Genomic DNA, 17,964 nt, shown 5'->3' on the forward strand with positions numbered 1-17,964 from the left:
AAAGGGTTAGTTCACCCAAAAATGAAAATTTCTGTCATTAATTATTCACCCTCATGTCGTTCCACACCTGTAAGACCTTCATTCATCTTTAGAACACAAATTAAGATATTTTTGATAAAATCCAAGGGTATCTGATCCACATACAGGCAGTAACGTCACTGCACCTTTTGACGTCCAGAAAGTAGTTGAAAACATGGTTAAAATAGTCAATGTGACTGCAGTGGTTCAACCTTAATGTTATGAAGTGACAAGAATACTTTTTGTGCGCAAAAATAAAACAAATAATGAGCCGGCATTTGGACGTAAACAAGGAAGCCTGCACTGAGTTCACTACGTATAACAAGGGTTCAAATTGTTGATTAAAGTAGTTATTTTTGTTTTGTTTTTGCGCAAAAAGTATTCTTGTCGCTTCATAACATTAAGGTTGAACCACTGCAGTCACATTGACTATTTTAACCATGTTTTCAACTACCTTTCTGGACGTCAAAAGGTGCAGTGACATTGCTGATACCCTCAGATTTCATCAAAAATATCTTAATTTGTGTTCATCTTCTGAAGATTAACGAAGGTCTTACGGGTGTGGAACGACGTGAGGGTGAGTAATTAATGACATAGTTTTCATTTTTGGGTGAACTAACCCTTTAATAATCTTTGTCTGTTTAATCACTTCTTTTGTTGCTAATTCGAACTGATGGTTGAGTAGCACAAATGTAGTATTTGTCAAGTCTGAGGATGTGAACATTCACTTCTACATCTTCTAAATTCACACTCAGACTAACAAGATCAGCTTTACATTTGGTATGTTTGTGTGATGTTTGTGTAAGTGCGAGAGTGTTATTCCAAAGCACCCTTGAGTTCCTCTCCCAAGCCTGTTGGTCAATTTAGGAACACATGTTTCCATCCAGCACCTAAGACAAACTGTTCAGGCTTGGCATTGGGAAAACATAGCAGAGGGGGATGAGTTTCTAAGTAATGTCCTGAAGTATGTTCATGTCTCTGGCATTAGGTTTCCTTTCCTTGTTGCTATGGATATGGTTTAGGTGGATTGAAGCAGCGAAGAAGCCTGGAATCACGTGGTGCATCTGATTACAGCAGAGATCCCAGATTCCAAGACACATTCACAGACACTTGAGCTTATTTGATCTTGAATGTTTACTCAGCTGTTGTTTTATGTGTGTGTATTTGTAGTATTTGTGTAGGGTGGTATTTTTTTGTGTGCAGAAGTTTATTTAAATCTCTTCTTACTGTAGTTCATCATAGAAGATATGCAGCAGCAACAACAGGCAAACAAGCACAGTAAACTCCATCAAGAGGACCAGCATATCACTTTGGAGGAGCTTTGGAGGGGCTGGAAATCTTCTGAGGGTAAGATGGTCTCCATGATTGTGTCTTTCAGCCACTTTTTTGCCTCTTTTTTTTTTAAATGCTTTCTTTCTTTCTATCAGTTCATAACTGGACTCAGGAGGATGTCTTAAGGTGGCTAAGAGAGTTTGTTGAGTTGCCTCAGTATGAAAAGGGCTTCAGAGAGCTGCGTGTCAATGGAAACACCTTGCCGAGGTGAGACAAATTAAAGGTGATAGAGAGGATTTTTTCGTCGACTGAGAATCCAAAGACTGTTACTGAGTTTTTGAAATGTGGAAAGTTACTGGAGCGCGCAGCCGCGCTCGTCTCTCACAAGGAACGTCACGGCAGTGATTGACAAGCCAGAGGGCCAATCGTTTACGCGATGATCGCGTAAACGATTGGCTGATGTTTTTAAGGCCCTACCTCATGCACAGATGATGTATATTAATATTATTACTTTCAGTGCACCTAATAAATAGTCTTTTATCAGTTAGTAAGGACAGTTTCATGTTATATTGCAAAAATGTATAAAACAAAACATCCTCTTTAGCACCTTTAAAGGGATAGTTCACCCAAAAATAAAAATTCAGTCATTTACTCCCCCTCAAGTAGTTCCAAACCTGTATGAATTTCTTTGTTCTGCTGAACACAAAGAAAGATATTTGGAAGAATGTCAGTAACCAAACAGATCTCGCCCCCCATTGACCATAGTATTTACCATAGTATTTATTTTTTCTTACTATGGTAGTAAATGGGGTGTGAGATCTGTTTGGTTACTGACATTCTTCCAAATATCTTTCTTTGTGTTCAGCAGAACAATGTGATGCTCAAGAAACATTTCATATTATTATCAATGCTGAATACATTTGTGCTGCGTCATATTTTTTGTGGAAACCATGATACAATTTTTTCAGGATTCTTTAATGAATAGAAAGTTCAAAAGAACAGCATTTATTTGAAATAGAAACCTTTTGTAATGCTCTAGATGTCTTTACTGTCACTACTGATGCATTCTTGCTGAATTTAAAGTATTCTTTTATTTTTATAAATCATACTGACCTCAAACTTTTGAACAATGGTGTATTTAGTTAATCCCATTGATTAAATACTCCATGATCCATCTTCATGAAGTGACACAGCTAACAGTTTCTTGCTTTGAACTTACAGGATTGCTTCCAATGAGCCATCCTTTATGAGCTCTTTTCTGAAGATCCAGGACCAGCAACACAAACAAAAACTCAAGCTCAAAGCCCTGGATGTAGTGCTGTTTGGCCCACCTACACGTATGTATGCGCTTCATATATATTGACATAAAATGTAATGATTTTTGTATCACTCTGTGGTTTACATTTAGGATATAAACATTTCAGTCTCTGATCAACATAATCTCTTGCACACATTAATTATGAAATCAAATTGTTACATGAAACATTTGCATTTCAGTGGCAGTGATTTAATTGGATATCAGATCATTAAATAACTGTAATGAATTATGATCGAAACAGTTGTGGCTTTTTAAATGTCACTATTAAATATAGCTCTGACTGATGTGTATAATTTGAGCACATGCGAAATCAAATATCAACGCATGTCTATTGAGAACGCACAGTGCAATTACTCTCTCACGCTGTAAAATATTTCAGCAGATATCCAGTCAGCATGCAAAATAAACACACAGACGTCACATAATGTTTCATTGGCTGTCTGACTAATATCCTCATGTACCTTTACTCCAGGACCTCCACATAACTGGATGAAAGACCTGCTTCTGATAGTGTCAATAGTAATGGGGATCGGTGGATGCTGGTTTGCACGAGTACAGAATAAGGCATCTAAGGTACATATTTCAAAGATGATGAAGGACCTGGAAAGCTTGCAGACAGCTGAACAAAGCCTCAGAGACTTACAGGAGCAGTGAGTACACCTTCTAGACTCCTGAACCTCCACATTCACCATCAGTTTAAATCAGGATTATTCACAAAAATAAATACTTGTTTTTTTTAAACTTGTTTGATTTACACCTGATCCAACAATCTATTTTTAATCCCCTAATTTATATATATAGATTAAGTGTGAAAAATGTGAAAAAAAATTATTAGTTAACTTTTTTTAATCGATTGACAGCACTAATATTTATACCTTTCAAATGTCTGGGTTAAAGGATTAGTTCACTTTCAAATTAAAATTTCCTGATAATTTACTCACCCCCATGTCCATCCAAGATGTCCATGTCCTTCTCTCTTCAGTCAAAAAGAAATTAAGTGGACCCCAAATGACCCCAAATGATTGAAGGTCAAAATTACAGTTTCAGTGGAGCTTCAAAGCGTTCAACGTGATCCCAGATGAGAAATAAGCGTCTTATCTAGTGAAACCAATCACTCATTTTCTAAAAAAAAATTTAAAAATATATACGTTTTAACTATAAATGCTCATCTTGAACTAGCTCTCTTCTTCTTCTTCTCTATTAGAATTCCAGCAGTGTAGACACTGCTAAGTGTATTACTGCCCTTTACAGGTCAAAGTTTGAACTAATTGTTATACTTGCACTAGCATATTGTATCTAGTTCAAACTTTGACCTGTAAAGGGCAGTAATACACTTAGCAGTGTCTACACTGCTGGAATTCAAACAGAGAGGAAGAAGAGAGCTAGTTCAAGATGAACATTTATGGTAAATTTTTTTTTTTTTTTTTTTTTTTTTAGAAAATGAGTTTGAATAGTTTCTCTAGATAAGACCCTTATTCCTCGTCCGGGATCGTGTAGAACGCTTTGAAGCTACGAAACTGTAATTTTGACCTTCAACCGTTTGGACTCCATTGAAGTCCACTATAAGGAGAAAAAGCCTGGAATGTTTTCATCAACCTTAATTTCTTTTCGACTGAAGAAAGAAGGACATGGACATCTTGGATGACATGGGGGGAGTAAATTATCAGGAAATTTTACTTTGAAAGTGAACTAATCCTTTAAGACAAGGATGCATTAAGTTTATCAAAAGTGACTGTAGAGAAATTACAGTAAATTAAAATAGAAATAAAAATATAACTACAATAGAATATTTTCCAATTGTAATAATATTTCTCTATATTACTGTCTATCATTTTTGATTAAATAATGCAGCCTTGGTGAGCAAAGGTGTATATGTGTGTGTGTGTGTGTATATATATATATATATATATATATATATATATATATATATATATATATAAACAATATTTAAATGTCAGAAATATAGTTATACTGTTCAATAAACATTGTGTTCTTTAGAAAAAATTATAATTGTATAAATAAAATTATGTGTTAATTAGCTATAACTAATTCTAAATATTAAAATGTAATATTTAAACATTTAATTTTGACAATATTTAAATCAGCAAAATTTGCAAAAACAACAATGTTCAAGACATCACAACAATCCAAAAAATGTACAAGGCATAAAAATAAATGTACAGTCAAACCAAAATTTATTCAGACACCTTGAACATTTCATTCATTATTACAGTTTATTCACTATAGTTATATTATTAATTATGTCAGATAACACTTAACCAAAACATGGTCAGGTCAAAGTGTCTAAATGATTTTTGGTTCCAAATGTTTATCAGTTTTACTGGTAGTCCACTGTATAAAGAATTTTTGGGTATAATATGTCACAGTTTTCTTTATTTTGCTATCCTCACTTAAATAAATACTATAGTGTCCTGCACCCACTAGTAAAAATATATCAAAAATAAAAAGATGTCTGAATAATGTTTTGGTTTGACTGTATATATGATCAACAAACTTGAGACAGTTGACAACATTATAGTAATGGTAATATCTAATACATAAATATCCTAAATAAAAATATAATATTTTGTTTTTATATAATTACTTTTTAAACCAGGTCATTTACATCAGAAGTAACCAATTCAGTAAAATTAGACTTCCCAACAAAATATACAAGAGAGCGGGTGACATTGGAGAGCATTTTTTCAGCATCTTATGCAACCAACACTGCATTTTGTGTGTTTTTGTAAGGTTGGAAAAGGCCCAGGAAGAGAAGCGCACAGTGGCGGTAGAGAAAAAGAATTTAGAAGAAAAGATGAGGGACGAGATTCAAGGTGCTCAGGAAGAGGCCAACCGCCTGCACAGACTGCGAGATGGAGCTGTGAGTGAACTCAGCCGTCTTCGGTATGCAGAAGAAGAGCTTGAACAGGTAAATATCTGCATTTCTTCCTGTAAAACATCTCCCAACAAGGCTCCACTACACCCCATGCTTCTCTGTGCTCTTCATACAGGTACGTGATGCACTAAAGAGGGCAGAGAAAGACATGCAGTCCCTTTGGGCAGTTCCTGAATCTTTGCAGCTGTGGCTACAGCTCACCTATGAGGTGGAGGTCCAGTACTACAACGTCAAGAAGCAAAGTGCAGAACAACAACTAGTCACAGCTAAAGATGAGGTATTTTAGAGATGAATGAGTCACCCGTTTCAAATCCATTCCCATGCATTGAATCAAATACAGTGTGAAACGTTTTCAGGTTTCTATTGTTTTGCTTTTTGAGTTAATGTACAGATTCTGTATAACTAATGAGAGGGCTGTGGACTGTCTTGCATGAAATTATTTAATCACTCTGTATTTTTGCATAGGCTGAAAAAATCAAGAAAAAAAGGAGTTCGGTGTTGGGTACACTACATGTTGCACACAGCTCCTCATTGGATCAAGTTGATCAGAGAATTCTGGAGGCCAAGTAATTTATTTTTTCTCATTTAAAACTGAATAACAGAATAAATATTGCAATAAAATTCATACAGTTTCCAATGTGGGTCCAAACAATGTTTGGGGCTAGTGTATCTATGTAATATTTCATATATTTTAAAATAAATGTTCAAATCATGAGTACACAAAGTATAGGCTTACATTGACCTGCATTTGTATTTTGTTAAAGGAATGCACTAGCAGAGGTGACTGCTTGTCTTCGGGAGCGTCTGCATCGGTGGCAGCAGATTGAGAGCTTGTGTGGTTTTCCTTTAATGAGAAATGCGGGTCTATCCAGTCTCACCGCTACACTCTACCCAGACCCCAACTGGATGCTAATGCCCCGGGCTGCAATGCAGTCCTATCAAGTGCCTGTTTCAGTTGAGGACATGGAGGAAGAAATGCCGCAGATCATACCACAGATTCCTGGTTGGTACTTTTGTTTTTTCATTTTTTAGTTGAATGTGTTTTCATTCTTCTGTTTTTATATCCATTAAGCAGAGTGTCAGCCAGTCAAACATGCAAGAAGCATTACGTGTTTTCTGACTGGGTAAAAAAAGGTGCACTGCTCCTCTAGTTCTTTTTTTATTTTGTTTTACCAAGTATTGAATGCTGCAGAAATGAGTCCTAAAACCTAGAAACGAGTTAGAATTTTTGCACTTATGGTACTGTCGTCCCAAAGCCAATGGGCTTTTTTTAATGGGATTTTGGTTGAATGCCTGAAATTAGGTCTGTAGTTAACATAAGCTCACGATATTTTCACGTTTTATTCTACTGCATAAAATACATCAGTAACAGGGAATGTTCCCACAACATTCAGTAACGTTTTGTAAAGGTTATGTGAATGTTATAACAAGACTTCTTTAAAAAATGTATATAATGTTATAAAAACATTCTAGTAATATTGAGAGAAAACTTTCCTAGAGCAATGTTCATGGAACGTTCTAATGATGTTGTTTTTACTTAATGTTAAAGGGTTAGTTCACCCAAAAATGACATTTCTGTCATTAAGTACTCACCGTCATGTCGTTCCAAACCTATAAGACCTTCTTTCATCATCGGAACACAAGTTAGAATATTTTTGATGAAATCCGTGAGCTTTCTGGCCTCTGATAGACTGCAACACAATGACCATTTTCTGGGCCCAAAAAGTGCCAGCTCAGTTCACAAGAGCACCGCGACTCATGCATCTGATGCTGATGCAAGAGCCGGCCAATAATGAGTCGGCGTTCTGGTGTAGAACCCGGAAGCTCTGCACTGTGTTTACTACGTGAACTGCGAAGAAAATGCATAACATGTTTGTGAATTTAGGGGCAGAGCTAACAAGATAGGGGTGTGAACCTTTTGGGTTGGAGCGTGTTTGTTTTTGTGATTTCAAATATCAACAGCGTTTCTCAGAAATCACTTACTGTACCTTTAATGCTATTAAAAGAACATTCCACATGAAAAAATAAACAGTGTAAATAAAAAAAAAACATTATTAAATTAAAGACTCATAATAATAAAATGGATCCAAAATGGATGTATTTTTCTATGTATGGAATATTTCAAATGTGGTTTATTCAGAACTACCCCTTTAAAAGCCACTTTTGCGCGCATGCCCGTGAAGATCAGTTGGGAAGAATGGTTGAACCTCACCTCAGAAATCACTTGAGGTAAGTGTGTAAATAAATATTTTTTTTCATAATTTTTTTTAAAAATAAATTATTATTAGTTTTTTATTAATTTTTTTTTTAATATATATATATATATATATATATATATATATATATATATATATATATATTTTTTTTTTTTTTTTTCCTATTTTCTTTGATTATTACCAAGTTAGGTTTATGTATTTTGTCGTCTTATTGTATATTTTAAAGTTTATACCTGTCATGCAGTCGGTCTCAGTCAGTCACGTGTGTTTATTATGTGCAACGGCTTTCGATATTCTCATGCTCACAGTGAAAAAATACATCGCGGTACAAAGAGGACACTAACAATGTACTTTTGATATGAAAACAACATGCCACGTAATGTTACTTTTACCTCAAGAAAGCCATTCAATGACTATAATCTGGATAGTTAACTATAAAAATTTACTCTAGTTCTAAATTTACTATATTACATATTCATCTTTATATCTTTACTCTTGTTAAAAAGTTATTATTATAACGATATTATTATAAAAACTGCATTATACAATTCTTTACAAATCAGATGTTAAACTTTAATATTACAGTAATGTACCCGCTGACAGAGTTCACTGTATAGTTTACAGCAATGATTTTTTTGTTGGGAAAAATTTACATGTACATGTAACGTTCATTATGTAGCTTCAGCTCAAACACAATGCCTGATTATTTGAAACAATCACATTCCTTTTAGATGCAGAATGATGCATTATTGATAACTAGCAGTGTTATTTTTTTAAAGGAAAAAATTAAATAAAACTGCCCATCACTAGTAGCTCTGTTGGAACATTTCATTAATTTTTCAATTAATCCAAATTACTAAGAGAAGATGGCTCCCTTCATGGTTGAGACATAAGTACTCCTAGGAATTCATTAACCTTATCTGAGAGGCAAGTGATATTTATACAGCACAGTCTGTTGTATAGCAAATTTCATACATCACCATCACCAGCAAATATTCTGTGTAAGCCTTTATTCCAAAAAGAAGTTTGAATACTTCATTGAGCCTTGGTTGATTCAGAATAATTTGGATATTTTCTTGTGGCTTGTATGATTCAAGTTCAGTTATAACTTATTACAACAGTGAACTGAAGTAAACTTAAGGCAATCTGTTAACTTTACAGGTGGAGCATTCACCCTCTTTTCCCCTTTCTGGTGGAACGACCTGCCAACATCTACTGAGACCATCACATCCTTCAAGAAGCAACTGAAGATACATTTCTTTTACAAGCACTAAAAGGGATAGTTCACCCAAAAATTAAAAATCTGTCATCATTCACTCACCTTTTGATCATCTTCAAATCATCAATCAAAACAAATTAAGATATTTTCTATTAATTTTCAAACTTCAAATATGGTAAATGGAAGCTCAAACATGCTTGCTTGACATGGCAGAGCAAACCTCATTGGTTCTTGCTCATCATACAGGCACATTTGAGTTTTTGAATGTACCTGAACTGTCAATAGAGGGGCAGAAATTTTTCTTAACATTTCACCTTTGGTCTAGATTGTTTCCTAGTCTAGCTTTCTAATGAACCTGGCATTGTATGAATATTGTTGGCTGTGTGGCAATTGCTTTTGTTCCTCTATTGTAAATCACTTTTGATAAATGCATAATTGTAAGTGTTATTATTAAATTGTCCCCTTAGTTTTTATTACAACTAACTCTTGTTTATGCTTCAAAAGTTCTGTTCATGTTATAACATTTTACAAATAAACATTCAACACATTATTTTGTGAGGAAGGAATGTTTTAATAATATTGTAACCTTTAAGTAACATTGTAATAACAACAAGAAAACTGGACATTTTTACATTTTTAGAATATTACAAATAAACATTCAGAGAATGTTATATTTTGAGTATAAATAAGGTTAAGAGAATGTACTAACATTATTGTAACCTTTAAATAACATTCTAATAACAAGAAAACTGGAGATTTTAAGGTTTTTAGATTGTTACAATTAAACGTTCAGAGAACGTTATATTGTGAGTAAAAATAGGGTTAAGAGAATGTTGTACTAACATTATTGTAGCCTTTTAAATAATGTAATGACGACAAGAAAACTGAAAAAAATAAAAAATAAAAAAATAAATATATATATATATATATATATATATATATATATATATATATAATAGAAACATTTCAAATCAATGTTCCCACAACGTTTTAGAACTTTCTCAGCAGGGATACCCCTCTCATGGATTTCTGTAAGCTTTTACGTGTCTTGAAAAAGGCTGCTGCTAAGAAGAAGCTAAATGAGACTGCAGAGGTTGTCGAGGACATTAAATGTCATTAATCCAAACAGGAAAACTGATCTAGTGTCCACTTTTATAGTTAATACTCATACTCTTGCAAACTATTCTAACTCAAACTTCCAACTTGTACATTTTTTAAAAAAGATTAGGAGAAGCTGCGGTGGTGGTGATGTAATTTATTTATAGCCTAACTATTACTTTTGCTGATTGTATTTAGGCTTCAAAATTAATAAAAGTTGTGTACATTTATGGAAATTATCTTGATGAACAAAATATGATGTAGGGACATTTTATGCATGGTATTGAAAAAATAGATTACAACAACATTAATTTCAGTAAGTGTTAGATTTTTTTTAAAACAGGCATTAATTATTCTTATATTTTACTTTTCAGTCACAGTTTCATCTCTGAAATGTTCTCCACGGTCTCTGGTTCGCTCCCGCCGATCTGGGCATATTGTGCCATCGCCTGTCATCATATCGCCTGACCCAGACCTCCTGATTCCCATACGAACTCCATCACGCCGATATGGAGATGAGGAAGAAGAGCATATCAAATTCTCCACTCTTGTGAAACAGTATGTCAGCCTGGCATTTTGTGTTTTGTTTTTGCATTGTATAGAAATGAACAGCCCAAAGATACTTAAAGGTGCCCTAGATTATGTTTTTAAAAGATGTAATATAAGTCTAAGGTGTCCCCTGAATGTGTCTGTGAAGTTTCAGATCAAAATACCCCATAGATTTTTTTTAATTAATTTTTTTAACTGCCTATTTTGGGGCATCATTATAAACGCGCCGATTTTATGCTGCGGCCCCTTTAAATCCCGTGGTCCACGCCCACAGAGCTCGCGCTTGCCTTGAACAGTGCCTTAACAAAGTTTACACAGCTAATATAACCCTCAAAATGGATCTTTACAAAGTGTTCGTCATGCATGCGTCGGATTATGTGAGTATTGTATACTGTTATATTGTTTACTTCTGATTTTGAATGAGTTTGATAGTGCTCCGTGGCTAACAGCTAATGCTACACTGTTGGAGAGATTTATAAAGAATGAAGTTGTGTTTATGAATTATACAGACTGCAAGTGTTTAAAAATGAAAATAGCGACGGCTCTCTTGTCTCCGTGAATACAGTAATAACCGATGGTAACTTTAACCACATTTAACAGTACATTAGCATCATGCTAACGAAACATTTAGAAAGACAGTTTACAAATATCACGTTATCATGGATCATGTCAGTTCCCTTTCAGTCGGTCACGTTCGACGTACGTCAGTAGTGACCGACGAATTGGGATATCGCTAGAGAGCCCTATCAGCTTCGAGTGAACTAAAACAAGCCAATGGAATTGGCGTGCGATATTTGCATAATGCGCACCGCCTCTGACAGGTGTATATAAATAGGAAGCAGATGCAATCGCACTCTGTCTTTCGCTTCGGAGCCAACAGTTGGTGTCCAGCTTCAGACTTCACAAGAGTGAAACTAAACAGCCTTGGAGATTCAGCGTCTGTTTGTGTTGGCGTTAAGGCACAACAGCGAGCTTCCCGGGGAGCCTGAGCTTAAGTTCTCAACTGCTGTTTTAACAGCAACTGAATTCCCATATAAAACGCAGTTGTCTGTTGCGATTTGGGCTGGTTCCTCCCGGTGTGTTCGGGGAGTGGTGTACCTGAACACATCGCGTCACTCCCTGTGTGCTTCAGCACGAGAGAGCTGACTCTTCCCCTTCTAAAAGAGCTTCACAGACAGACACTGCGTCTTTTTCAAGACGTCATTCTGTCTGTGCGTTTCTGGAGGCGGTCGTTTCCTATCCTCACTGACGGCCACAATCACTTTCTCTCATGTCTGCTTAGCGTGCTGAGACTTTGTTTGTGGGTGGCTCATATTATCTTATGAGAATATGCCCACGTCGGCGCGTTGTTTGTCTCGCCTTTCTCGTAAGGGCTTGAGCGTTCAGCGCGCCGTGTGCCGTCGAGCTGCCGGCTGACAGCGCGCGTTGCCATGGAAACCCTGCGCGTCGTCTGGCGCTCTAGATGCACGGTCGAGACTCGAGCGCCTTTAATGAGGTGGAGTCCCCTCACTTATTCCCCGATCTAGTTTATTTTTCTGAATAAGAAAAATACTACTTTGGTTAATAAGCCTGGGTGACCAGAGGATCACAGTGGGGCTATACCCGCCGAGCCATTCTCCGTGGGCCCCCCACTCCTCTAGTGCATCGCAAACATGTTGTGACTATGTCCGTGGGTGGTTCATGTTTAATAAAACATGGCCCCTTCGGCGCCCAGTGCGCCGTGTGTCGTCCAGTTGGACGGCCACGTTCACTGTCCAACATGGCTGGTAGCTTCTGCTTGGATTGCTGGTCCTTCTCATGAGGGACCTAGCGTCTTAGTTGGAGCTCCAGCAGAGGATCAGATGTCGACTGCTACATTGGAGAGAGTATTGTTGGGCTCTGAAAATGAAGATGATGCTGAGCGTCACACAGTCGTGATGTGCTCATGCTGAATCAGATTCAGACTTGACAACCATGCTTTCCCGGGCCCCTGGGGGCGTTGTGTGACGCGCACTCGCCTTGCCCCGCCCCCTGTGCCCGGACGTGCATGGAAAAACTTGGCAGTTTTGTAGCCTCTTTGGTGTTAAATATGGAACGCCAAGGGGGCCATAATCTGCATTACAAGTTTTTTCTCTCTCACTACCCTTTAGGGTGGGGTCGCAGTGCTACGGGCACACCACCTCTGCCCTGCATGGGTCTTGGCCCCCGGCAAGTCCGTGGTAGGCCAAAGCACTCATTGCATGTGGGTAGTTCTGAGTCAGGGTTGAGCTACGCATGATACAGGTCATAGCGCAGGCCTCTGGCCAGACAATGTCCACCATGGTGGTCCGGAAACACCCCTGGCTGGTCTTGCTGGGATGTGTCATCGTCAAGTACACTTTCTCGATGTGCTCATCTCACAAGCTGGCCTAAAACCCAGCCCGCTCTCCCCGCAGCCAACCCAGTTGGTTAGCAGGAGGCGGTCCTGGGGATATGGTGACCTGCAGCTGAAGTAAACAGTTCTTTCCCCGGAGGAGGGCCGGGTGGAGATTTCTGGTCTGTTCCGCCGCTGGCTCTCCGGAGTCCAGCGGTACCCACGAATAGAACTGTTATCTGATCCTCCAGGTCCAAGAGGGTGTGGCTGGTAGTGTGCAAGGCCCCCCCTTGCCACTCTCAGCCCTCTCTCACTTCACCAGCAGGTTCCAGTGTGGTGGTTCAGGCCGCACCCCATGTGCCGTCTCCCATTCACACTGCTACCTCGCAGAGTCTGACCACACTCCGGGCCGCTCCCATGCCGTCCGAGTCGGGTCCCCGTACTCTGCTTGCGGCTGTCAGCGTGCGAGGCCCTGCCTTGTCACGCGCAGCCCCCCTCACATCGCCAGCAGGTGGCAGTGTGATGGCGCAGGCCGCGCCCCGTGCGCCGTCTCCCATACGCACTGCTGCCTCGCAGAGTCTGACCACACTCCGGGCCGCTCCCATGCCGTCCGAGTTGGGTCCCACTCTGCCTTGCTGCCCCACCCCCGGTGCGTCTGTGGTGCCTTTGGTCCCGCTGGCTCGGAGTCTGGAGGCGTGGATCACGCTTCCCAGCCCGTCCCGCTGGCTCATTCGCACTATCAGACTCGGCTATGCGATTCAGTTCGCCCGGCGTCCCCCGGTTTTCAGGGGTGTCCACTTCACTCAAGTGTCGTTGGACAGTGCACCTGTTCTCCGGGCGGAGATTGCTGTCCTACTGGCGAAGGATGCAATCGAGCCGGTCCCTCCAGCCGATATGAAGTCGGGGTTCTACAGCCCCTACTTCATTGTACCGAAAAAGGGCGGTGGGCTACGGCCAATCCTGGATCTGCGCGTCCTGAACCGGTATCTTCACAGGATGCCGTTCAAGATGCTCACGCAGAAGCGCATTTTCGAATGCGTCCATCCCCGGGATTGGTTTGCAGCAATCGACCTGAAGGACGCGTACTTTCATGTCTCGATTCTGCCTCGACACAGACCCTTCCTGCGGTTTGCGTTCGAGGGTCGGGCATATCAGTACAAAGTCCTACCCTTCGGGCTGGCCCTGTCCCCCCGCGTCTTTACGAAGGTTGCGGAGGCGGCCATTGTTCCCCTCAAGGAACAGGGCGTTCGTATTCTCAACTATCTCGACAACTGGCTGATCCTGGCCAGCTCGCGAGAGCAGTTGTGCGAACACAGGGACATGGTTTTAGCTCACCTCAGCCGGTTGGGTCTTCGGGTCAACTGGGACAAGAGCAAACTCGCCCCCGGGCAGAGGATCTCTTATCTCGGTCTCGAGCTGGACTCGGTCGCACGGACTGCGCGTCTCACCGAGGCGCGCATCCAGTCGGTGTTGAACTGCCTGAGCTCGCTCAAGTGCAGGACAGCGGCTCCACTGAAAGATTTTCAGAGGCTCCTGGGGCATATGGCATCTGCAGCCGCGGTCACGCCGCTCGGATTGCTCCATATGAGACCGCTTCAACACTGGCTCCGCGGCCGGGTCCCGAGATGGGCGTGGCAGCGCGGCACGCTCCGTGTCCCCGTGACACCGAGCTGCCGTCGCACCCTTGTCCGGTGGTCGGACCCTTCGTTCCTGCGGGCCGGAGTACCCCTGGAACAAGTGTCCAGGCATGCTGTGGTCTCCACAGATGCCTCTGCCACGGGATGGGGGGCCACGTACAACGGGCATGCAGTGTCGGGTCTTTGGACGGGGCCTCAGCTGCATTGGCATATCAATTGCCTCGAGTTGCTAGCAGTACGTCTTGCTCTGGCCCGCTTCAAGGAGCTGCTGTCAGACAAGCACGTACTGGTCCGTTCGGACAGCACTGCGGCCGTTGCGTACATCAACCATCAAGGTGGTCTACGCTCCCGTCGCATGTTGCAACTCGCCCGCCATCTCTTGTTGTGGAGTCAGAAGCATCTGAGGTCCCTTCGGGCCACTCATGTCCCAGGTGTGCTCAACCGTGCGGCCGACGAGCTGTCACGGCAGCCTCCACTTGCGGGCGAGTGGCGGCTCCACCCCCAGGCGGTTCAGCTGATTTGGCAGCATTTCGGCGAGGCCCAGGTAGACCTGTTTGCCTCCCCAGAAACTGCCCACTGCCAGTGGTTCTATTCCCTGTCCGGCGGCACGCTCGGCACAGATGCCCTGGCACACAGCTGGCCCCAGGGTCTACGCAAATATGCGTTTCCCCCAGTGAGCCTTCTCGCACAACTCCTGTGCAAGGTCAGGGAGGACGGGGAGCAGGTCTTGTTAGTGGCTCCGTACTGGCCCACTCGGACCTGGTTCTCGGACCTCATCCTCCTCGCGACAGCCCCTCCCTGGCCGATTCCTCTGAGGAAGGACCTCCTGACTCAGAGACGGGGCACCCTGTGGCACCCGCGTCCCGATCTGTGGAACCTCCACGTGTGGTCCCTGGACGGGATGCGGAGGTTCTGAGTGATCTCCCGCAAGCGGTCGTAGACACCATCACTTCCGCTAGAGCTCCTTCCACTAGGAGTCTCTACGCGCTGAAGTGGAACCTGTTCATCGAATGGTGCGCCTTTCGCCGAGAGGACCCCCGATCATGCTCGGTCAGATCTGTGCTTTCCTTCCTGCAAGAAGGGTTGGAGCGAAGGCTGTCTCCCTCCACCCTGAAGGTGTATGTTGCCGCTATCGCTGCACATCACCACGCAGTTGAGGGTAAGTCCCTGGGGAAACACGATCTGATCGTCAGGTTCCTGAGGGGGGCGAGGAGACTGAATCCTCCTCGCCCTTCCTCCGTACCCTCTTGGGATCTGACCCTGGTTCTCTCAGCTCTCCGGGGTCATCCCTTTGAGCCCTTGCGATCAGTCGACCTGAAAGTAATGTCTCTAAAAACTGTCCTTCTGGTCGCATTGGCTTCCCTGAAGAGGGTAGGGGACCTGCATGCGTTTTCGGTCGACGAAGCGTGCCTAGAATTCGGGCCCGGTGATTCTCACGTCATCCTGAGACCCCGGCCTGGATACGTGCCCAAGGTTCCTACCACTCCCTTCAGAGATCAGGTAGTGAACCTGCAAGCGCTGCCCTCGGAGGAGGCAGACCCAGCCCTAGCTTTGCTCTGTCCCGTCTGTGCTCTGCGTGTGTACGTGGACAGAACGCGAAGCTTCAGGACCTCAGATCAGCTCTTTTTCTGTTACGGAGGCCAGCAGAAGGGAAAGGCTGTCTCCAAGCAGAGGATGGCCCACTGGATAGTGGATGCCATCGCCTTGGGTATGACCAGGGCGTGCCTTGCCCGCTCGGGTTGAGAGCCCACTCCACCAGAGGGGTGGCCTCTTCCTGGGCGCTGGCTCATGGCGCCTCGCTGACAGATATCTGTAGAGCTGCGGGCTGGGCGACACCTAACACGTTCGCTAGGTTTTATAGCCTACGTGTAGAGCCGGTGTCTTCACGTGTACTCGCATCCACTAGTCGGTAGACGTGTTGTACCCGCTCTAAGTGTCGGCTTGCAATGCCATTCCCGCCCCTTGGCCGGATACGTGCATAGTTTTTACTCCAGTCGTGTTCCCCGCTTGGCGAACCCTGTCGAGTTCCTCCGCCTCCCCCCTTCGGCTCGGACATTGCGGAGTGTCTGATGCCAGGCCTACATCCGTCGCTGACGCTGTCTGTTGGCTGGGGCCCATATGTCGTGACTCCTCTACGTGAGCGGTCCCATATGTGTATTCATCCACGGTTTAAAACTCCCTACGGGCCGAGTCCGTGTCTTTCCCTTAGCAGAGCCAGCTCTGCTGTCACCTGTCAGATGAGTCTCCCCCTACCCAGGTGGAGCCATCCCAGGGACTCCATATGCATACTGCCCCCTGGGCCAGTCCATATGTGTATTCTCCACGTAAACTCCTCCCCCATTGGGTAGGTAGTGGCCTCCGCAGCGTCCCCTACGGGTTCGCTTCCCCAGTGTAGTCTAGTTTACTTAGTGGGTATGTCGGAACAGCAGTAGACTCTCTCGGCGTAAGCTCGCCCCCTTCACCTTCCCAATTGGTGCGTCGGGTGGCTAGAGCTTGCACTGGGCACTGGAAGGGGTTTCGTAACTGTGGCGCTTTATTTGGGATCCCAATTCGTCGGTCACTACTGACGTACGTCGAACGTGACCGACTGAAAGGGAACGTCTCGGTTACATATGTAACCCTCGTTCCCTGAAGGAGGGAACGGAGACGTACGTCCCATCGCCACAGTTTCTGTACCCTCGCTGTTGTGCGGACACCAGTTGTCTCCACAGCGAAAAACAGAGTGCGATTGCATCTGCTTCCTATTTATATACACCTGTCGGAGGCGGTGCGCATTATGCAAATATCGCACGCCAATTCCATTGGCTTGTTTTAGTTCACTCGAAGCTGATAGGGCTCTCTAGCGATATCCCAATTCGTCGGTCACTACTGACGTACGTCTCCGTTCCCTCCTTCAGGGAACGAGGGTTACATACGTAACCGAGACGTTATTATTGCTCCATCTGCCTTTTTTCGCTATTGTTCTTGCTTGCTTACCTAGTCTGATGATTTGGTTGTGCACATCCAGACGTTAATACTGGCTGCCCTTGTGTAATGCCTTTTATAATGTTGGAAGTGTGGGCTGGCATATGCAAATATTGGGGGCGTACACCCCGACTGTTACGTAACAGTCGGTGTTATGTTGAGATTCGCCTGTTCTTCGGAGGTCTTTTAAACAAATGAGATTTATATAAGAAGGAGGAAACAATGGAGTTTGAGACTCACTGTATGTCATTTCCATGTACTGAACTCTTGTTATTTAACAATGCCAAGATAAATTCAATTTTTCATTTGAGGGCACCTTTAAAAAAAATTGGTAACGCATTGCAATAAGCTTCAATTCATTAACAGTCTTCATGATCCTACATAAATCAATCTAATATGCTGATTTGGTGCTCAAGAAACATTTATTATTATTATTATTATTATT

The 17,964-nt window shown here is 42.4% G+C and overlaps 1 protein-coding gene across 5 annotated transcripts in view; it reads left to right on the forward strand.

Annotated features, from left to right (window-relative positions):
• stim2a (tromal interaction molecule 2a) overlaps positions 1–17,964 on the forward strand; it is a 28,525-nt gene that overhangs the window by 2,271 nt on the left and 8,290 nt on the right. For 3 of the 5 annotated variants that reach the window (XM_048197377.1, XM_048197379.1, XM_048197378.1), the window contains exons 3-11: positions 1,251–1,365; positions 1,446–1,557; positions 2,512–2,627; positions 3,081–3,258; positions 5,360–5,537; positions 5,620–5,781; positions 5,970–6,070; positions 6,269–6,507; positions 10,412–10,595. In XM_048197377.1, coding sequence (XP_048053334.1) covers positions 1,251–1,365; positions 1,446–1,557; positions 2,512–2,627; positions 3,081–3,258; positions 5,360–5,537; positions 5,620–5,781; positions 5,970–6,070; positions 6,269–6,507; positions 10,412–10,595 — 1,385 coding nt within the window. Of the gene's footprint in view, positions 1–1,250; positions 1,366–1,445; positions 1,558–2,511; positions 2,628–3,080; positions 3,259–5,359; positions 5,538–5,619; positions 5,782–5,969; positions 6,071–6,268; positions 6,508–7,644; positions 7,734–8,881; positions 9,488–10,411; positions 10,596–17,964 lie in introns of those variants that run through there. The other 2 variants (XM_048197381.1, XM_048197380.1) reach the window with 2 other exon arrangements.

Source organism: Megalobrama amblycephala, linkage group LG7, assembly GCF_018812025.1.
Source record: "Megalobrama amblycephala isolate DHTTF-2021 linkage group LG7, ASM1881202v1, whole genome shotgun sequence".
Lineage (NCBI taxonomy): Eukaryota > Metazoa > Chordata > Actinopteri > Cypriniformes > Xenocyprididae > Megalobrama > Megalobrama amblycephala.